General features: G+C 47.4%; 1 protein-coding gene across 11 annotated transcripts in view; it reads right to left on the bottom strand.

Annotated features, from left to right (window-relative positions):
* The window catches only part of MCF2L2 (MCF.2 cell line derived transforming sequence-like 2), a 178,246-nt gene that overhangs the window by 41,641 nt on the left and 113,590 nt on the right, over window positions 1-23,015 (bottom strand). For all 11 annotated transcript variants that reach the window (XM_074591573.1, XM_074591577.1, XM_074591574.1 and 8 more), the window contains 3 exons: window positions 6,746-6,812; window positions 5,515-5,630; window positions 4,167-4,236 (listed from right to left, as the gene is read on the bottom strand). In XM_074591573.1, coding sequence (XP_074447674.1) covers window positions 4,167-4,236; window positions 5,515-5,630; window positions 6,746-6,812 — 253 coding nt within the window. The remainder of the gene's footprint in view (window positions 1-4,166; window positions 4,237-5,514; window positions 5,631-6,745; window positions 6,813-23,015) is intronic.

Here is a 23,015-nt window from a genome sequence, read left to right as displayed (position 1 = left end):
TTGACTCCACTCCCGCTGCTCTCACGGAAGCCCAGGGCAAAAAGCCTCCCTGACTTCATAAAGTCAAAGGCGAGCTCTGTAAAAGCCTGGAGCTTTTTTTTCCGAGCTGGCCGGACGGGGCGGGGGGGCAGAGCAGGGGCCAGGCTCCCCGGCGGGGCACCCCAGCCCCGGGAGCGCCGGGAACCCGCCGCAGGGCCGAAACCAAACCCTGGCTCTCGCCTCTGCGCTCTCAGCCCACCAGACGGTGCCTGCGCACCCCTGGCGCGGGGGAGGCGTTTGCTTTTGGGCAGGGCCGCTAGAAGAAACCCAACCGCCGCTGGGTTCCGCCGCCGGCTCCCCCGGCGTCCCCCCGGCTGCCGAGGCCGCGCTAGGCCGGGGAACCCCTCGCTGCGTTAGGGACGGTGCAATACAAAAAGCCCCGTTTCGACTCAACAGAGTATTAATGGTGCCGTTTCAAAATAAGCGCGGTGTTTTCAGGCAAACAGAATTGTTTGGACGCGTTGCCTTGGAGGGAAGGTAGCAGGGGGCAAACCCCACAGAACTGCAAGTAACAGCAGCCTCTAATCAAGCGTTACGATCTGCTCCTGGCCCACGGAAACCTAATTGGACTGGGCAAGAAGACCAGAGCGACGGCCAAGAGCACTGTTAGGGGCAAGAGAAAAGTACCCATTTAAAGAAAAGGTAAAATAATCGAAAGCTTCCCAGTAGTTTTTCATAGTGCTTCATCTGCTGCTGCCTAAACCACCCACACCTGCTCAGGCAGATACTTACATCTTTAAATACAGCTTTAAGTTGTAATAGTGTAAGGGATAGGAAGCTCCTCCTGAAATTACTGGGATCAGACTCTAAAATGCCAGGAAATAATTAACTGCCTAGGACTAAAACCCCACTCTTAAATGTTCCACACATCTCTGTTTTCATATCCAGAGGTTCTGACTCCTTGCTGGTACTTCTACACCACGCTCATGTCTCCTGTCATGCTTTTCCTTTCCACAGCGATTTGCATCCTGAGATGTTTGTAAGCTTTCCCACACATGGCACGTATGCACAGTCCCGGTTATCTTTGTTGACAGCTGATTAACAAATACATTTTGCTTCAGATTAGAATTTAGCCCTTTGAATCCAACCCACGGGTTTCTGGTCAGCTGCTCCAGTCCTTTCACAGGTAGCTTCCTTTTCTAAATGCTTCTTTCTCCCTGAATGACCAAACGCCCTAACTGCTGGCTCCTATTAAATTATGCTCTTTTTCCAAGGTTAGCAATATGAATAAGTAAACAGTGGTAATCCACGGTGAGTCACTCCTGCCAGTCTCCTCACCTGGCACGCGTTGGTAGGCAGTCTGACACACCTTTTCTTTCCTCCGGGGCGTTCTTGCCGTGGTTTGGTAAACTCTGCTCCTTCCCAGACCTGTGTTCAGCACATCAGAGTGTCCGTGTCCCTCTGGTTGCTGCTGAAGCACTGGAAGACCCATCCTGGCAGGCATTCAGCACATATCCCCTCCTCGAGCACCGCGGCAGCCCGTGCCACACGGAGCTTTAAGCAAGGTCAAGCACCTGGGTGATGGTGTAAAAGCTGCCGTGTGGGCAGACTTGAGCTGGCTCCCTTGTGACTTAGTTCATATGAAGATCATGCCCTGACAAGGTCAGGCAAAGCGGGAGGGAGGACAAGAGGGGTGTTTCTGGCTCATCTTCCACCTGATTCTGCTACCGTGTTCCAGGAGAGAAGCCAGAGAGGAGAAATGGGCTGGGACTCCACAGACCGTGTCTGCCATCACCGGAGAAGAAGGGCCCACGTCCATGGTGACAGCCGACCAGCTGGCACTGGTGGAGTGGGAGAGTGTGTGGGGACACGGTGACAGAGGAATGGCTGGCAGATGATGGAGGGGCTCAGGTACCAGGGGGGCCCACTGCAGCTCTCGGAACGCTTCAAGCAGCTCTGGGTGCAGGGCTGAAAAGCCCCAGTGTGATCAGACAGGGAAATATTCTTCAAGTATGACTCTAAAAATCAGCCTGCTGCTAACCACAGGCCACCAGGATGTTGTGGCAGGGCGGTTACAGCCGGACACAGAGGCAGAAATGGGCAAGGGAATCTGCGGTAACGGGAGTTTCCCCCCAGAACTCGGCATCACCTGGAACAGCAGCCGTCCCAGTGTCCCCCGAGCCAACGCAAGCGGGGTCGTAGCTCCCGGGGCGAGCCAGAAGCCTCTGCGCAGCAGGAAGGTGTAAAAAGCTGCCAAATCATGGGGAACACAAACACACAACCGGGCTTTTGTTTGTGCCTCCTAAAGGCAGTCCAACAGAAACAACAATTTCTGCACTTTATGTGGCTTCTTCTGAAAACAGAACACAAGGGCAAGTTCTTGAATCAAAGATGCTACTGTGTGAGCAGAGACATCTCAGGAGAGAGGCTTTTGCTTTCTTAGCGCGAAATTTGAAATAGGGGGAAAGCAAATGCGTGATTTAACCTCTTATTCAATAGATTTAGTGTTGTTTGATTAGGCCATAGGGACTGGAAAGCAGAGGTGAGAGAGGGGCTGATTTTCTTTCACTTCACACCTGAACCGGAGCTGCTGATTTAGTGCTGCTGATCCCACATGGTAGAATAGAGAGGAGAACTGCACCCAACAGCTGTTTTTACAAAGAGAGACATAAGCTACAATATTTAAACATGGAATTTGAACTCTGCAGAATTACAGGATAATTCTGTATCAAGGATTTCTCTTTATCTCCAAACCCAGGGATATTTGCAACATATAGACTATTTTATGCTTCTTGGATTTCAAAGGTCTGCATTCTTCCAAGACTGTTTATCCTATTTTGCATAATGATTTCACCACAATATTTTCCTGCTCAGCATCTGAATTTTAGGGTAACAACATATTCCTTAGTGGTGTCGTTTACTCAAGCTCTAAACGCTGGCTGTTAAACAGAAAATAATTCAGTGGACTTATAATCACATTTACACTCGTACGATGCTTTTCAGCCCGACCTGTTTGTAAGTTGGGGGCTCACCCCTTGGAAGTATCACGTGTTCATAATTCCCATTGAAATCCTGGGGATGTGGCGGTGCCCAGCACCTCTCACTACTGGGCTGTGTAGGGTTCCTCCAAATCTGTATTTCATACAGCACCTTGCTGAAAAAAGAAGGTTCAGCACGTACCCTGGAAAGGCAGCAAATGCTGGATGGAGCGTTCAGTGGAAGCAGGAGGTACCTTTGACCACAGAGAAGAGGACAGACGTTCCCTTCTCACGCCTCTTCCATTCCCCATGCGAAACACAGGGTCTCATTCAAGCAGTTTTGTCAGACTATGAAAACGGTAGCAACCCACCAAAACAGTTTTTTTCTTATTAGTAGGGGCTCTGTACGAGTGCTATATAAACAAGCACCTTTTGTTAGGTTGCAGGAAACAGAGCTAACAGTCACGCTGAGCGGGGGGCGGGGGGGGGCAGGACATGACTGGAGTTCTCGGGGTTGTGGAACGTAGCCGCTGACAGCCACGGGAGGCGAAGAGACATCCATCTGGCCAAAGTCAGCCCTGCCCGTCGGCTTTGGGCTTTCTCATTAACTGAGCTCAGCCTGCTTTCAAACAGCTAACCCTCCCCGCTTCGTCCCGCTGGGGACAACCCCACGTGGCCGTGAACTATGAACGAGCAAAGGAATCCACCTCACGGCGTCTTATGGAGCTGGTGGGGTTTCACCAGGCGAGGAAGGCAGTGGTCTGAAGGGAGTAAGCCTTCTGCAGGGTGCAGAGAAAAGCGAGATAAGGCAGGAACAGGATGTACTGTCTGCGCTCCGAGCCGTCTGCCGGGACACCGGGCTCTCCTTGTTTACAGTGGGGGGTGGCTGGGATACATCACGCTGCTGCTACAGATTTGTCTGATATGGAAAGCATGTTAAACATTTGGATTGCTGACTTTTTTTTTTAACCAGGGTTTAAAATACATTGGTAAAACACTGGCAACAGATCTCTTCCTGTCAGTAAAGCAGGTAAAGGTCCAGATTTGAGAATACACACTTGTTAGCTGTGGCTTAATTAGGGAATATCTGCTTACCTGAGTTTCCCTCATTCACAAAAGCAATCAGAGGGAAAGGATAGGAGTAAATCTGTACATCCTGTAGGATGAGACCGTAGATATTCATACAAACATGCAAAAGGATTTACTTACTCTTTTCAAAAAGCATCGGGCAAGAAGCTCAGGGTTTTCAATGCAATTTTCTATCTCCTTAAGGAAAATCCTGAGAGGGAGAAAGGAAAGCAAACAGTGAGGTGACATCCCCCTCGCGCTGTGTGCTAGCTTCTCTGTAAACCCAGCTAAAGCCTATGGGTTTGTAGTAAGAGGATTCGGTGGGGAAAGTAACGGCTCTGACACACACAGACATATATTATAATATGTAGAAAAATGGGATGTGGTTCACAGCCGATTTCCAGACTCACCAATAGGATCATGTTTTCATCTGCTCACAAGCATCTGATACATCTGGTTCCCCTGGCTGTTGGGATCGGTTTCCAAACACCTGCTTCCCATTTGGTTATGAGGATTTTTCAGAACAGCCAGAAAAGACAGAAAAGCTCTGTCAGATGCAGTTGCTTAACCGGCAAGCGGTGAAAACACGGGATGTAGCCCAAAGGCTTCCGCAGTGCCAGTCGACGCGCTGAGCCGCTAGGGACAGAACGCCCGGGCTTGCAAAGGGAGGGGAATGTCATTCTCCCAATGGAAGACACACATTCTTTCCAAATAATACATAAACTGGAAAAGAATTTTTCTACTATGTATTAACTACTCTGGCACAATATTTAAACTTGCAAAAGAGGGATTTTTTAATTTATTTTGTTCAACTGATTGTTACATCTTACGGGCAATTATTATCCAAAAGAATTCCTGAATTCTCACTTTGGTGACAGCCAGTTTTACTTAGTCAAGGCTAGGAAAAGCAGGAAATTTACAGAAGTAGCCCTGAGCCTTGTGAGGATCGAAAAGAGGTTCGTCGTGTTCATAATTGGTATTCTGTAGTTAGGGGCATTAGATTACTGTGTCCACAGTCTGGAAAGCTTTATGATCACGTGAAGGATAAAATTCCCAAGAAAACTGCTATCAATTATATCATGTCTTCTGCTGTGATAACAGAAATATAGGACACACAAGCTGAACACTAAGAAAACTTCCTCACAGAGGAGTTTTGCCAGAGAAGGAGCATCAGGACTTAGTCCTGTGACGTCTACCAGTGCACCAAGGGAGGTGGTAAAATACTCGCCACGAGGGACATTCAGGCTGGGTAATGCCAGGGGAAATCACTAGTAAATGCACAAAAGGGTATAATCTTTCAGAAAAAAAAAAAAAAGATGAAACGGATGATCTCGGAGGCGTTCTCCACACATGGGTTTTGCAGGACACTCAGAGGCACAGCGGGGACGCCTTTTCCTGCCTGTTTGTGTGCGTGACAAAGCGCCCCACAAAAGGCAGCGGGAATGACAGCAGCACCCGAGGGCGCAGGACAGCCGCGGCTCCCACGTGCCTGTTGTGGAATTCGTAGATTTCTGGGAGGTTCCCAAAAAGAATTTCCTTCTTGTTCTGGAGTGACGATGGAATCAGATGTACTAAACTGGGATTGTCCATTTCTGAAGCATACCCCTGCAGAGGAGAGCGGAAAATAAAGCCAGGCTGTATTTACCAGGGCAGAAGAACTGTGTCGGAGACACTGAAAAGCCCCAAAGCCATGTCCCTTTTGTTCTCAACAGAGCCGCTCCACGCCAGCTTCTTTGTTGCTCCCACGAATTTCTCATGCTTCTAATTTTCCCCAGAGCATTTACCCCCAATAGCTGTGCAAACACATTTTTAACCACAAATGGACAGATTACTGGATTAACAAACAAGATGAATTGATGTCCCTAGGATTCAAAAGCCATTTTGGTTGTATAGGGATGGAAACTGCTACGTTTGATAGACACATATCTTCCTGCTACACTGCGAAAGGGTTAGTTTGGATTTCTTTGTTGAACTGTGGTATTTGGCTTGATTATTTGGTTGTTTCTTGTAGAAACTGGATTGTGTTTCTCCAATAAAAACTTTGAGAGAAGAACATTGTGAGCACGGATTTTAAACTCGAGAGTAATATATCACCTATCGGAGCTGTCAGCTCCCACAGATCAAATCCAAAAGAAGCGACCACATGGCTGTAAAAAGAAACTACCCAAATACAAGCATGGTTGAACCCCACGGGCCGGAGACCCCGGACTCCACACACACGGGCTATGCTGGTATCCTTTGACTTTCAAAAGCTCAAGAGTTATATTTGCAGTCTAAGCTGCTCTTTTCTGTGTTCAGACACTGCACGGGACAACAAACAAGAGGGGGAAGATGGCCTTCTCTTTCCTCAATCATTTTCCAAACCCACATTCACAGAAATTTCGTGTCTGGCCCCATGGAAATCAAGGGTGCTGTTTCTGAAGCCTATTGATGGTATTTTGAAAAGGCACTTAGTAACTATTCCTCTGTCCGCAACTCTGAGAACCACGCAACTTCTATCATTCTGTGGGCTGGGGTCAGAAAAGGTGCCTCTTCCTTTAAGCCCTGAGGAAAGATGTTCAAAAGACCCTCCTCAGGCCCATCCCCAGGCTGAGCCATCTCCGTGCTCTGAGGAGGTGGGAGGTGGGAGCCCTGCGGGGCTCCGCTCGCCCAGAAGGACCCGCGCCCGCAGCGTGACTTAGAGGGGAAGCGCCAGAAGTCATTACAGAAGAATTTCTTACCTCTATTATACTTTGAAGTTCTTCTACGTAAACCCGTTCTGTTTCTATCAGCTCGTTGATTATGTGGCTAAAAAAGAAGAAAGGTGGAAAGTTATGGTGTTTACCAACAGTTTAAATAAGCGCACATGAAAGAAAAACTGGTTTTCCTTGTCTGTTCCTCTTTCTGCCTCTGACTATGCAAAAAAAATCCCTCCTGTGACATCTCTGAAGGTCATTTCTCCCTTCTTCAACATTGTGCCTTGTTGACAAGCTTAAAAGTCCTAAACATCCCTTGGACTATTATGTTTTCAACTCATTTTAAACTTCATCTTGGTGGCTTCTGTTATTTTTATACCTACAAATCTGAATGAAAAGATTAAAAATGCCCCAGAAGGCAAACAAAAAAGGTTTCCTCTTCTAATAATAACTAACAATAAAAGGGGATTATATTTCACAAGGCTATGTTACATTTCTGTTTTGCTTTCTTTTATAAAATAAACAGAATCAGTGATTAGGCTTCCTTTCTTTAACACATTGTGAAAACAGGCAACAGGATGATGTCAGAAGTCCAAAAACACGAAAGTAAATTCGAGTAAAATATTTATACTATATTTTGGGGGTTTCGTTTCTAATGCTAGTTCAACGTTTCTAGGTAACTTGGAGACATATATCTTGAAGATGCCTGATTTATTTCACAGAAATATGAATGTAACCAATTAATTTTTGGACAAATAACTAACTAGATTTTAAAATAAAATTGCATGAAATCCCTCAACTTTTTTATGCATCTGTCATCTCATATTCTCAAGGAAACGTTCTCTTTAATATTCTTATGAACAAAGTTTTCAGGATGGCTCTTCCAGAGGTTTGAGCAGCTTGTCCGAGTAGAAGGGACTAATGCCTGGTGTTCCTCTGCTGGTCCGTGCTCCGCGAGAGCCCGTCAGCACGCGGCCACGCCAGGCAAACGCCAGCAGCAGGACACCAGGGAGCGGTGTCCAGAGGAGATGGAGCACGGCAGCCGTGAGCAGCACAACCCGAGGCTAGCGAACTTGGGCAGCTGTTGGCATCGCTACCAGCACGTGCAGTTCCCCAGTCCTCCCTGTCGATAGGTTAGGGTAAGGATGAAATCAGTGGTGGTTGGAAAGAAGAAAAATACCTTGCACTTGGAGACCCTTCTACCTCAGGAGCTACCTGCCGCTTTACACGTACAATCAGTACCATTAACCCCAGGTTTTCCCCTGGAAATGTACTCGCCCAGCACGCCGCTGGCCAGCCAAAGACATCGTGGTGTGTCTGGAGGGTAACCTCCAGAGTAAATGCTACAGGAACTGTGGTTTTTTGGCAAAAATACAGATTTCCGGTATTTCGGTAAAAAGCTCTCCAAGAGACTGGAGGAGACAGACAGAAGTCTGCTCCTCTGCTGCCTCATGCCAGAAGCTTGAGGCATCTCCAGGCTGCTTTCTAGAGGAAAATATAACGACAGGAAAGTGAAATCTATCACTCCTGCTGGGAAGCTTGCTCTGACTATGTCTGGTTACCTGGTTTTTATATACCACATGACAGTCATCTGTCAGCCATCAGCCCTTTACATCAAGAACCACACTTACACCGTTGTGTTCCCTGTAAGGGGATTTTGTCATCCTCGCCGTTTGTCATCCTCAGCACTCCTGATAAAGCCTTTAAATGGTGTGGCCAGGCATTTGAAAGTAAAATACTCACATTTCAGGCTGTTTGCAATGCAAAAGCACCGACTGAAACCTTACTAGTTTACTAAAATAGATTCATTGGTTTGCTTCAGACTTACCCAGTCTTTTTCAAGGCAATCTGGTTTTGCAGGCCAGGTGGGGACCACTTACTCTGCTCTCGTAGGCTATTGCTTTATGGGCCACCACTTGAGAAACATTACAAATAATGAGAAAACTAGACCTTGCCTTTAACCGACCCATAACGTTTCAAAATTTGTTATAAAACAACTAGGATTTCATCGGTATCTTGCCTTAATGCCTGAAGTAAAGACAAAAGCGCAGAGTGTCTGCCACAAGGCAGGGAAGTGGGTCAGGGCTGTACCTGGCACACTCCGCCGTACTGACTCCCATTAGTCAACCTCCGCATTGATCTCAAATCCACATAGTTACGCACAGGAGAGCCGCATCTAGCAATAGGGGAAAATGACATCACCCTTCATGACTAAGCGATACTATCGAACAAACACAGGTGCAAAGGGAACCTGCGGTACTGTGCGTGCTCCCAGAAAGCCAAGCCGTGTTGGACTCTAACCCACGCGAGAGCTCTGTCCAAGTTTTCCTGAATTTGTACGCCTTTGAGCTGGATTACTGCTCATGAGATAGACAGATATATGCCACTTTAATGCACCTTCATGAGAATTGCACAGTCAATGGCCTAAGTGGCCATTTGTCAAAAAAAGTCTTTTACAAACATTAGCACTTGCTTTTACAGCTGACTGAAACAAATAAGCTTGTACGGTTAACTGTGCCTTTCCTTTTAACAGCTATTGAAGTTACTGCACAGACCAGAAGCAAAGGGGGCCGAGCAGATTGCTGCTGTTCCAGCATTGCTGCCACTTGCAGCGCTGAAAAGATCATGAGGACAACGCACAACTTGTTCCTGGAGTCAAAAACTTCATCTGGCTACAAAACTGAACTAACGCACCTCATCACGCTCAAGCCACTAATGGTTATTAAGCTACAACACCAACTCCAGTGGCAGAAACTTGTTGAATCAGACAGATGTTTGGTGGTCACCATCTGCTTCAAACTAAGTAGTTCAAATTACATTTGTCACTCTGGCTATCGGCTTCAGCGGAGAAAATTGGAGACTGGGTTGTCCGGGTAGGCAGCTAATAGTAGAGACAATAAAAGAGACATGTGCAAGTATAATTTCCTCTGCAAACTTCATATTTGCATTGGGACGAGAGTGTGCCCATAGAAACGGTGCCTACATCCTACCTGTGCACACAGTGGGGTCTTTGCAATGATACACAGAAATACTGTGACTCTTAGCACTCTTCAGAGCCAACGGGCGGTTAAATTCTCGGTTCCCTTGGTAGAGCTAAGAATGCCTGCTCCACGCTTATTTCATGGAGAACAGGTTTGACACTGAAAAGGTTGTTCTATCAGTTTTAAGTTTTGAAATATCATCTTTAACTTCAGCTCTCACCTAAATTTATTTTAAGAAAACCTCAGATTCTGGGTTTTATTTCTGTTCTCCAGATCCAGAAGACCTAAAATTTCATGTTGCAGCAACTGGCACTTCATGAGGTTTATTTAATGCTCACAATTCACTTTTCCAAAGAGCTGCTGAACTGTTTAAAAAAACCATAACAGAGCAGGTGTGACAAAATCATCAGCGAAATTTAATGTTTTTAAGTTTTGAATTAATGTTTAATTTTAAGTTCATCTTACTGTTGAAAGATGCTTATTTACCTGCAAACGAGACACAGACCTTCCAGATGTTATTTAGTCTGTTACCTAACAGATTACATCAGGACTGGCTCTGAAGCAAACCCAGCCCTTAGCTGACAATTATACCTGAAAAGCAAATTATTAGTCCATGGGTTTCCTAGTAACTGCCATAAACAAACACCAGCGTGGTGCCCATCAAAAGCACAACTCAAAGTAATCCCATAGGTAGGACAGAGGCCCTTAGGATGTTATGTAGCTTAGTTCTGTATGTGTAGCTATACTAAGGTTTTTAGTTCCTAACTAACCCCTTCCCTCCTTGTACAGGGGGTGTGAGCCATTTCTCATCTCGGTTTCAATGACAAGGAAACAGACAAGACCATGACGGTATTCCTCCAGCTCCGGGCTGGGGCTCAAGAGCTTCATAGCTCTAACCCATGCGTCTGTACGTAAAGGGTAGTCATTTCCCGATACCTCTCCACGGTGAGACAGCAGGATTTGCTGCCTAAATAAGACTTTCACTCCTCAGGTTTTTTGGTGGGTTGGTTGTTGTTGTTATTGTTTGTTTTTAACCATAGTCTTCTTCCAACCACAAATTGTGTCCACATGAAAAAAGAGGAGTTTGCCCAAACATCCAGCATTCTGTCAGATCAGCACGCGTGCTGTCGAGCTGTTTGTACACTTGCCTCTTGGTACCCAAGGCCACCCCATCTCTGGGATTGCCCCTGTGGAAGGCAGAGCTGTGTGCCCAAGCCTCCCACTGTCCCCACGGCACGATGCCCCTCAGGCTCCTGCAAAGAGCTGGTGGGTGCAAATTCTACCCCCGAGGCTGCCGCTGCCTGAAAGTGCTGCATGATATAACCCATCCGTCTCTCTCTGTGCCCATCCCACAGTCTCCAGGTGTTATTTTACAGGATTACAGCACTATTCTTCCAAAAGCGTTATTCTGCATTTCTGTCTCGAACAGGGCTGGTGCTACAGCAGCCTCCGGGAGCGCTCGGCGCAAAGCCCCGGGTGAAGCGCCTGCCTTAGCTCCAGCGCTCCCCCAGGAACGCCTCCGACTTGCTCTCCAGGTAATACCCGCAGCAGCAGAATCTCAAACATTGAAGGCTGTTGCACATGAATCACTCTCTTGTCAAACTGTTAACAATATAAAGGTCAATTCCACAGACCTTAGAACTGCCCTGACGAAGATGCAATTTAAGCGCAGTAAATAAAGAGCGACATACGTGTGTCTTGCTGCTGCAGGGAAGAGCAGTGAGAGGGAACGGAGGAGACACTTCTACGCACGCTGTGTGAGCATGCTAGGCTGGTGAGTGGCGAAGTGGAGAGCTCGGTATATGGCACAAGGGATTTATTGACATTGGAGGTAGTCTAACGGCCTAGAAAGCCGGCAGTGACATCATCTGATTTACACCAAGCCAGGCGGGTGAAATGCGCAATGTTCTCTCTCCCAGGCCGTCGGGGGCAGCGAGGGTAACGGCACGCGCCTGCTGCCAGCGCCGTGTTGAAGGAAAATATGATGCAGCCGCGGACAGGACGATCGTCAGAGGCAGTTCTCCCAGCGCTCTCTTCCCTTGCATGCTCTCGACAAGCACAACTAGGTTATAACTCATTTCTGGTGACCAGCTCCATCGTAAGCCCCTTCGTCCAACATTTGAATAAAGCTAATATTGCAAATGCAAACATACATTGTTTCTAAAGAGAAAGGGCACTGGACGTAGATAAGAAATCAAGACAAATGCCGCTAATCCATTGTCTTTCTAACTGCTAAGGAGAACGTACGAGGGCTCACCCTCATGTTTCTGTCAATACTATCAGAAATTAAAAGGTGAAACAAGGAAGGAATGAAAAAGCGTATCAAAAAAATGAAGAACATAAGATAATCAATGGCAGACCAGAGATACAGGCCCTTACTATGTTTAGTTTTATACTTAACTCACAGCCCCTTCAGTCTCTCTTCCTGTCTGCGTCCATGTCCAGAGTACACAGCAACGTTTCATACCAATTTCTACCCACTCCCAAGTGCTTTTCTGCAGCTCCAGCGCTGCCCCACACCCTGCCCCACACCAGCCTCAGTCACCGCGGCTCCCTTGGAGAGTCAGCGCGGACGGATCTGCCACCCCCTGCTTTTGTGCTTGCTGGCCCCTCACAGAGAAACGTGAAAACAGGAGATGGAGCCGGGAGGGACACTCCGAATCTTGCCCGTGGTGCCAAGGGCCTGTTCGTGGTTTGGCCGGACAGTGTAAGAACCTGCATCCTATAAACGGGCTTGTTGCAGTCGGCTGTGTCCGAGAGGGACAGCCGCAAAGGTGCCCGAGGACAACAAAACTGCGAGTTGGTGGAAGTTTATGGGCAGCTCTCACAAGGATAGTTCCTCGCCAGGATCCTTCCCAAGTAAGCAGGAAGCTCAGCACAGACGGGGAAGGTTTTGGCATCTGACCCAAAGGTCTCAGGTTGCCATGGAGTCTGCGAAATCCGTAAGACCCTATCCGTAGGCATCCTTGTTGCCAGGAAACCTTCACTCCACTAGAGTGTACTTGCTCCTTCCCCAAAGAAACAAAAAGACTCACCAAATTAGAAGAGTTCCAGAGGTGGCATATTCTGGTCCCTATCATACCTGACCCACTAGCTCTCCTGGTGTGGAAATCGTGCCGTGAAACGCTGCTCAGGAGGGCAGGGGCAGCTTTCCCTCTGCAGAGGGATTTCCCGTGTGTCCTAGCAGAGGGCTCGGCCACCACTGACCCGGCAAAGCCCTGGATGGCAGGGCCGTCGCTGCTACCGCACCTTGGCAGAAGCAGGAGGTGGCTGCGGCAGGGAGAGGTCACACACAGCCCCACGGATGGGATGTTGTCAGATGTTCCTCCAGCAAAGGAAACTTCTTCTTACGGGAAACAGTTAAAATGCCTGAACTAGCTCACATTTCTCTGAATTATTGATCTGGGTTTCTAACGAAACATCGTGGCCTTGGTTACGCTAAGACCACAGGTGGGATTTCACATCGGTGTCTTTTGGGAAGATTATTCTCGCTTTGGCAGCCGTGACATCCTGTGTCCCTGCAGCACTGCTGAGATCTCCCCCCGGAGCCGCTCTCCACCACTCCCGCCTTTGAGAGGCACTGCAGCGCCCAGCGCCCGCACCGTACGGATGGTCAGAAAGGAGACGTGACGGGAAAACTATTTCTGTTTTGTTAATTGGAATTGGAGCCATAAAATAGAATTAAACCAGTGAGGTTTTGCAAAAACAAACCCAGCCCATAAGTCATAACTGGGGCTCCAGAATTATTAGGCTGCAGAAGCCCTGTCTGCGTGACTGATGTGCAGCCGGCAGAGGCGGCTCTCGGGCAAGGCTGCTCACGCCATATCTGTCTTGCAGAAACGCACGGAGCCTGGAAGATGAAAATTTAATATTTGCAACAGCTGAAACAGCACAACACCAGTGTGCCAGAGCAAAATACTCAGTGGAATTTATTAAATTAATAACAATAAAATAAACATCACTTTTATGGGTTTTAAATACCTGAGACTTCAAAAACAAGAGAAAGGACTGAACGGAACTGTGTGCAGTGCAACGGATACATATACTTGGAATAAACATCAACATCGGATAAAGTGGGGCGTAAGAAAAGTGAGAGTGAAAAATGTCCTGGCTGGCAAAAATGAGCACAGCGGTAAAGACCTTCTCGGCCCAGCACTCTGGCCAGCCTTCAGCCTCATCAGATTTCTATTTCTGAATGTAATAAAGTATAACAAAATTGTATTTTTTGCAATGATGTCTCCTTTATAGGTAGAAAATGGTGAAAATCTCGCTGTCCCAGTGGAAACAGAATCAGCAATGAACAGAACATCCAGTTCGGAATTAGAAATTGCTACAAGAAATTCTGAGTGGTCTAATCTTAAAATCTCAAAGTGATCTCCGTGCTACGGAATCAAAAGAACTGACAGCACGCCAGCTGCTGCGTAGAGGAAACTTCCATTCCACCTACATAATTACTTTTAAGAGGAATTTTGTTTCATTTCTCAGAGTGCTAAAAGCACCTTTCCCCCTTGAAAAGTATTCTCAGCTGAGATTGTGCAACAGCTCAAGTGAAATCTAAGTAATGAGTCAGTTGCTGTGCTTTACCTCTAAAGTGAAATTAAAGATCATTCTGTACGTAAGAACATTTGTTTGAATGGAACTTTATATTTGTTAGTTGATACAGAAAACATTTCTGATTTCTCTGACACATATTTCTTCCCCCGCCCCCCCCCAAATGAAAGAGAGCAATGCCTTGAACGAACAATGATCGCTCTTAAAGTACATGTCACGGCTGCAAATGAACCCCGACTGACTACCTTTGAGAAGCAGAAGGCATTTCGACAGTACGCTCCATCTCATCTGAAAATTAGTGCCCCTTAGTGAAGATACTGTAATTGCCTGCCCGGGTGATCCTGTTCTGCTGCAATGTCAAATGGATTTGCTCAAGTTATTATGGCAGTTCTGCGCAGAAGCACTGTATCTTTGTTAGAAATATACTTCACTACGGAGCCATCATTTCTAATATTTTGCTGCTTCTGAAATGATCTGGTCTCTTCACATATAAGGAATTGTCCCACATTCATTGTTCTCAAATTACCTTGGGGAAATATTTTTATATATCTTAATTAGTTGACCCACATTATAGGAATAGTTGTTAACGGAGAGGCAAATTAATTAAATCACCTACAGAGAGGAATAATATAAATAGAGGACTTGACTTTTCGTCAAGCAAGAGTTGTTTCTCCTCTCCGCTGTGCATCTGCACCCAGGTGACGCGGGTCTGCGCACAGACCAGAGCTGGCTGGAGACAACGTGGACACTGCAGCCGGGTCCCTACTGTAGGAGAAGATACCAGGCCAAGGAGCTGAGTAAATATTGGTGAGCTCCCCACCAGGCCCACCTTGTGATTTTGGTCTTTTAACCTTCCAGCTGCACCATTTCTCTTTGCTGATAAAGATATCATCATGGTGGATGAAAAGCTGGACATGAGCCAACAATGCGCGCTTGCAGCCCAGAAGGCCAATGGCACCCTGGGCTGCAAGAAAAGAAGCGTGGCCAGCAGATCCAGAGAGGTGACTCTGCCCCTCTGCTCTGCTCTGGTGAGACCCCGCCTGGAGTGCTGCGTCCAGCTCTGGAGCCCTCAGCACAAGAAGGACGTGGACCTGTTGGAGCAGGGCCAGAGGAGGCCACGAAGATGCTGGAGCCCCTGTGCTGTGGGGACAGGCTGGGAGAGCTGGGGGGGTTCAGCCTGGAGAAGAGAAGGCTCCGGGGAGACCTTCCAGCCCCTGCCAGTCCCTAAAGGGGCTCCAGGAAAGCTGGGGAGGGGCTGTTTGCAAGGGCATGTAGCGATAGGCTGAGGGGCAACGGTTTAAACTAGAGCAGGGCAGGTTTAGGTTAGCCATGAGGAAGAAGTTCTTTACGCTGAGGGTGGTGAGACACTGGCCCAGGTTGCCCAGAGCGGGGGTGGAGGCCCCATCCCTGGAGACATTCAAGGCCAGGTTTGATGAGGCTCTGAGCAACCTGATCGAGTTGAAGATGTCCCTGCTGACTGCAGGGGGTTGGACTAGATGACCTTTAGAGGTTCCTTCCCACCCAACACATTTTATGAGTCTATGATATATTTCGCTCTGTCATATCTCAGCATTGAGTAATCAATTAGCTAAAAGTGGGTGAATAATTTACAGACCAAATTTGCTTCTAATGTAACTGCTAAGTGGCATTAGTATTAGGCCATATTTTAGTGGATTGTATTATGTTGCTAGTAGATTGTTACCCGTGCAAGCTGCCTGACACACACATGCTTGTAAAATACCTGTGTGGGAGCGGGACGGTGCCGCTGGCAGGTGCTCACGTACCGGGGGACTCCCGGGGAACTTCTCGGCATTGTTTGCTTGCTCGGGATTATGAGTGTTTACGTCTAGGCCACAGAATTAACTTAATGACTCAAATGTCAGTATTCTGCCTTAGAAATATTGTCTAATCAAAAGCAAACCTTCTGATTTCTTAGGCAGACAGAGCTAGTACAGCTGGATCTTTCATCTTTCACCCTGTTATCTTTGCTGTACAAAGCATATCGCATAAAGGACTTAACAGTGAGGACAGGGGAGAAAGAAATAATTCTTCACTACGCTTGCCTAAGAGTGGATTTGATCTGCTGAGCTGGGCAGATCAAATTATGGGCACGCGGGTTTACCAGCCAACAAAGGAAGCTCACTGCTTTTTAACATATAAACATACAAAATGTACACATGTATGCATAAAAATTAAATGAGCATTATTAATATGCTCATGCTGAGATTTACCCTCTTGTTTCCAGCTAGTAAGGACGAGATCACACAGTCACAGATTATAGTGAAAAGCAAAGACCTCTAAAATAAAGCACCCCAGGTTTTGCATGTCCCGTCACCGTGGGAAATCCGCTGGTCCCTGGCGCCCGGAGGCCGTTGCCCTCCTGGATGCTTTTTTCTTAAAAGTTGGAAATAGAGCGGGTCAGAGATCTCGAGATGCGTAATAGTTTCTGACATTTGCAAAAACTATTTAACAGCTTTTTTCTGTGCTCAACCTGACTTTTAAGACACAAACTACTTTCAGTTTACATGCAGTGTATCTTTTCCATTCCTTTGTAGACACGATATAATGATAGCCAAATACCAGTTGACCACATTGAGCAAGAAATCTGTTAAAGGCTGACGGTGCTGTGGATTTTCCCACACAGGGTGGTAAAGCGTGATATTTGAAAAAGGGCTTTTTTAATAGAAGCAAAAGTTACAGTGGTAAAACCCCAAAACTTTCAAACAAGATCAAAAAAATAAAACCCAAAAGTAGGTTAAAGGAAGCTTGATGAGAACTATTTATTCTGAGAATTCACGTCGACTACTAGAGCTCAGGCTCCAAGTGAAGCTAAAACATGCTACAGCCTCTCTGCAGGATTCCGTGTACTCTCGGGTGGGTGTCCGCGCTGAGCAGGGGGACAGGGACGGATTGAGGCACGTGTGCCTCTGCTCCCTACAGATTCCCGCCCCAGTCTCTTACTCAGAGCACCTCCGTTAGGTGCTGTGACCGTCATCTCTCACGCCTGTGGCACTCACTCGTCCCCAGCCGGCCCCTGCAAGGAGCTTTTCTGCCGCGCAGAGCCGTTGTGGGTTGGGGCACAGAAGCTGAACACAAAACTGTTGTTCACGTCACACAAATGGCAACACAAACACTATCCCCAAGGGCCCACTGCTGGAGAAGGGAGGAGCTCCAGTGGTTTTTGATTCCTGTGGCAGATCTGCTCTTGTCAGCTTTGCTCTGCAAGACTTTGGGTAGAATGAGGCGTTAGGTTTCTTATTAAAATGAAGAGTAATTGATTTTACAGACAGCCGTGGGCTTATGTCGGAGAGGGCAGACCAGAGAAGTGCCTGTTGCCCTGGGAAGGGAGGGGATGGATTTGATGAAGATGCCCAGTTCCCCCGTGGGTCCGTATTTCAGTCTCAGAGTCGACCCTAAGGAAACTCCATCCTGCAAAATCCGCTTCTCCCTGTAATAGGGCGCAGCATTGTGCCAGGCTTAAAATCTATGGTCCTCCTGCCCCGGCTTTGGTAGATCACTTGGACATGCCCTGCTTTTAAATATCTTCAAGAATCAGTATTCTGTGGGGCTTGGGGGAAATAGCCAGGTGTTAGTTACGTGACAGTAGGGATGGAACAGGGAAAGAAAATCCTGGCAAGCTACAACGGAGTCTATGGGAGCAGCTGGAACACATTCTGCTTTCGTTAATCTCTTCCTGGCACGTTGACATCAGTCAGTTGTGAACTGAGGACCAAGCACATCCTTTTTTCGCGTATGTGTGTGTCATGTTTCTCCGCAGGGGTAACCTGTGGCGGAGCGGCAGGCGAGGACGCACCATCCGCAGCTCCCACACTCCACCCAGCAGCAACTGGGAATCACAGCTCTTAGCAACACCCACCCCATTTACTGAGCTATGCTTTGGACACCCCTCTCTACCACGCCCCTGGGACACAACTTGCAGAATTTAATGATAAACTTAGAGAAGGAGGGAGACACACTGTCTGTTGGAAGATATTCCAAACTTAGAAAGCAGCTTTAGAGAATTGTAGGATAGATTCCAGCTGGAGAATGTGGTCAAAGGGCCACTTTACAGAAAACTCGCAGTTGCCGATCACAAAAAACCAGGCGGATATTACCCAGTATTTGGGTAACAGTATTACCCCTGGTTCTTGCTTTTTTCTCTAAGCAGCTGCTAATGGCCAATGTCCAAGATAACGCAAGGGGACAGAGAGATTCCTGGACTCATCCAGGACTGCCATGCCCTGGAAGACTAGGAAGCTTGGTTTATCAACCTCAGTGGCTGTTACAGGTCTCACCCGAGCCTTGCCTACGTGGGAAATCCTAGTTTGCCACTTCAGCGTTGGTGGTTAGAACTGGGGCTGGGGGCAGCTGCAGCGGTGACTGGAAGAGGTAAGAGCACGTCGCACCAGGCTGAGATGTTACAGAGCCTGGAGCTCGTGGTGTCCTCTACCCACGCAGACAGTCTGGCTGGAGAGTCCTAGTGGGGAGCCAGGACAGCCAAACAGAACCTCTGCAGTTTGTAGCATGCTCACTGCCACGGTATTCAGCTCTAATTCAGGCCAGGCGCCATAAGGGCAAGATTGTCCAGACTAGTTTGTCCAACGTGGCTATTAACCAGGGAGCAGCATGTGAAGACAGGTTTGCAATAACTAGAAATGCAAATAAAGCATCAGTGCCTTCAAACTAGGGGCTACAGAGAAAGATCAGCAAGAGCGTCTGGAAGAATGTGGATATGCACGGGACCTCTGCAGAGTCTGCAGAGGATCTGCTTGACAGAGAAGCGATGCTGCATAGCACAGCATTCCTGTTCAGGCCCATATGAGGAAAGAAGGTTCCTGCTGGATGAAAAAATGTAAGTGAATTCTCGTAAGTAAATATAGCATTCTAAACATGAATATGTCACAAATCTTCCAAACCCGGTTATTATATTCCAGTTAACGAGCACTGCGTTGAATGCAGGAAGTGAAGGCAGCGGTGATTTACTGAAGAGGGCAGTGGTACCTGGCTGCTCCATTGCGTCACCAGCTCCACCGGCCGAGTGATCTCCCCCACTGTGCCCTGTCTGCCGCTGTCCTGCAAACCCTGCGACTACTGACATCAGCCCGCTGTGGGTGCAAGTCACCGACATCCTGATTAGGCAACACGACCTGCTCCTTGTGCAGCTGTAAATGACAGCGTGAAGTGCTGGGCACTCCTTCAGGAGCTAACTGACACACGGGAGCTGCATGTTTTTAACTTCACATCAGTTTGAAAACATATTTCGCTGGCACTGGTGTGAAGGTGCATGGGAAGACAGGCGTGCTTTGGCAGAGCTCTCTGGAGAGCTTTCCACCCTGGGAGACGTGATTGCTCCTGGTTTGTTTCAGTGGTTTCCGACAGCCCGTCACTGTCCTGCCCTGCCCTTGGAAGAGAAAGCAGCACCAGCTGAACTGAGGGGGTATAAAATCATACCAGTGCCCCTCCGCTCTCCCCATCCAGCGATAACAGGGCTGAGTAACACCCTCTGCTCCCTGGCTTGTGCCTGGGCTACCTGGGATTTCTATGTGTCCCACACAAATACGGACAGACCGTCAGCGCTGGTGTCAGAGCAAAGCCAGGTTTGCGTGGAGAGGTGAAACAGCTACAGCTGGGGGAGAAACAAACATAGAAGCCTTCGGGCCCACACGTGCTGCTTCTGACGCGAAGCGCCCAGCGCTAGGCCAGCACAGAGCACCCTTCATTTGCACGTCTCCATAAACCCTGGGATGGGCCAGGGGCTGGGGAGAGCAGACCGTTGGTGAAGCGCTGGATCCAGCAGAGGCACCTTGCTCCCCACGGACTGTGCTTGCTGAAGTTCCCAGCGCTGTTGGAGTGGAGCACACGCATTCCTGTGACACGGGCAAGGCAGAAGATACGGCTGACCCTAATCTCCCCGTGTGCCGAAAACAAACCAGCCCTCCAGTCTGTGGCTGTGGCCAGCTGCACTCCAGCAGCCTGCCCAGAGCCGGCAGAACAACTGCGCAGAAAACAACTTGAGGAATTCCTGGAATTTCTGAGGAGTATTAAAATAACCTGAGTATCCAACAGCAGGCAGGTATGAGAGATAATAGCAGAAGTGGCTGCTTATCCCGCTTTGATACTTGATTAAGTGCAAATTTTGTAATAAAGCACGTGAATATTGAGAGTGTTTATTTCAGCTTTCCTCCGCCTCCCAGATTCTTTGGGAGCAAGGACGCAAGGACTTCAGGAAGCCTCCAGAACGCTCGGTAAACCACTGTATGCTAACAATAAGATTTTTTTTTTCTCCTGTTCATAGTAATTTTCCCAGTTCCCAGAACTATTTGGATCTACAGTAGGAATACATCTCCTCTTGCTATTCTACACACATTTCTATCAGCAGCAAGATCTCCCTACATGGCAGCAGACATTTCACTTCAAAGTTCTTGCCAACCCTTTAGGCTGTAATTAGACTCGTAAGTGCTGGAGCCAATCTGCCCAACAGGGAAACTTCTCTGAAAACAAAGGTTTTGTAAATGTTGAAAGAGATGATGGCAAACAAGAAACGGCTAGTGGCTTCTTGCAATTTCTCCTGCTGACTGCTCTTTCATTAAGTCTGGTGGAAGAAAACAGTTCTCGGAGCCTAACCATAGAGTCAAGAACACAGTTTCTCTTTTAAACTGCAGGCTCCAGGGTCTTCCCCTCTACCAACTGCAGGTTTTCATGAGTCTGGAAATTAGACAGGAGAGACACGCTGTTGGGGTTCTACTGTAACTCTTCTCTCTCAACCACTCACCAAAATCACCTTATCTCAATTGTAACAGAAGTCTAATATTATATTATATTATATTATATTATATTGTATTATGACATTTGTTACATCTTGCATTTACACTCTGTAGGAAAACCTTTGCACTGGATCTTATTTACATCATATAAAAGGGGAAACTGATTCCCCTTTTTTGGGGTTATTCAGTCCAGAAAAGAGTCGGCTCCGGGGAGACCTTAATACGGCCTCTCAAACTACAAAGAGTACTTATAAGAAACAGACATTTACCAAGGCCTGTAGTGACAGGACAAGGGGCAATGGTTTTAAACTGAAAGAGGGGAGATTTAGATTGGACGTAAGGAAGACATTTTTTACACTGAGGGTGGTGAGACACTGGAACGGGTCGCCCAGAGTTGTTGCGGGTGCCCCGTCGTTAGAAGTGTTCAAAGTCAGGTTAGACAGAGCTTTGAGCAACCTGGTCTAGTGAAAGATGTCCCTGCCCATGGCGGGGGGGTTGGACTAGATCATCTTTGGGTCCATTCCACCCCAAACCATTCCATGATTTATCTCTGCCTCCTGTGGAAGCTCTGCGTCTTTGGCCAACAGCTAATCAAATCGGGGATTTTTGCTCCTCTCTCCTGCCGCATGCAGCTCTGATGATTACAACAGGCACTTGGACACCAAAGCTTTTAGCAGCACTCCCTGAGCTACTAGTATTTTTGACATCAGTCCACACCTAAATTTAGCAATTCCCAGACCTAATGTCAGTGCAACTTTGCTATTGCTGATTTAGAATAGGGCTCTGGCACAATATTCTTATTCTGAAAATAGCTTCTAATTCTTTACCCAGGGCAGAAGTGCTGTCCTGTTCTACCCACACAACCCCATGATTCAGTGATATACTTAGTGCTGCTCATGTTCAGTGATGCACAGAGTTATGAAGCTCCCCAGTCCTTGTTAGATTGATAACACTGAGGTTAGGCCTGACCCAGATATTAAGATACATTGAATTTAAAGGACTCTCATATTTAAATCATATCCAAATCTGCAGTTGGAACCTGTCATTTAAGGGTACAAACACCAAACACCTTCAGGCATAGACCCGCAGGTTGCACGCTCCAGGATGTGAGTTTGCAAAGCGACGGCTGGCTGCCGGCGTGCAGAAGTGATGCCTGGATGCTGGTGAGCAGAAGAAGCTGCTCCACAGATCTCCTTAGCACGTAAAGCAACCTTCATGCGCATGTTCAGAGGATGAGCAATGAATTTGGACGGTGTACATGCTTGGAGACTCTTTTGCATGTATACAGAAGTGCTCTGTGCATACGTGATAGCTTGGGCCATCCCATATTCTTAAACTTGGCTCTCTTTCATTTAAGTCCAATAAACGATACCTCAGACTGCAAACCCTAGAGCTGGTCATTCATGAAGTGAAGTCTACCTGGCTATAAGCTCTAGGAGAGCTTGCAGGCTCACGGGAATTTAATTCAGAAAGCAGGGATTATGCTGCTTAAATGACGTGCCACATCTGAGTACAAAGCCATTAATGCCTTGCAATTTTCCAGCTTATTATTCAGTAGTAACAGACGTGGATGAAAATAATTAGACACAAGTAACACTACTGTAACTCCTGCCACTGCCACTGCACACCTATCGCTTCAATATACGTCATGCTGTGCTTATAAGTGACCACTGTCAGGGCCCCACTGACAACCTGCTGATAACATCAACCCCACGTGTAAGATCTGGGGGGGCCATCTCATGCAAAGAGTTAAGCCGTGGTCAGAAAGTCCAGGAACAGAAGTCATACTGTTGTGTTTTCAAAGGGAAGCGCTAACATCGACTAACGTGGTCTCCCAGCCCTTGTTGCAAGGTGGATTAGAGAAACTATGGGTGAATCAGTCCGAAGCCAATCGACCAGAAAATATTCCAAATTCCCAGGAAATTCAGTTTCATATCTGATGGGGATCAATATCAACTCTTTGGATGAAGTTTCTTGATCAGTTTATCCGCTCCTTAACTACGAAGGAGTAAATATGCA

The sequence above is a fragment of the Larus michahellis genome, chromosome 6 (assembly GCF_964199755.1).
Source record: "Larus michahellis chromosome 6, bLarMic1.1, whole genome shotgun sequence".
NCBI lineage: Eukaryota > Metazoa > Chordata > Aves > Charadriiformes > Laridae > Larus > Larus michahellis.
This window is presented reverse-complemented; position numbering and strand designations above follow the sequence as displayed.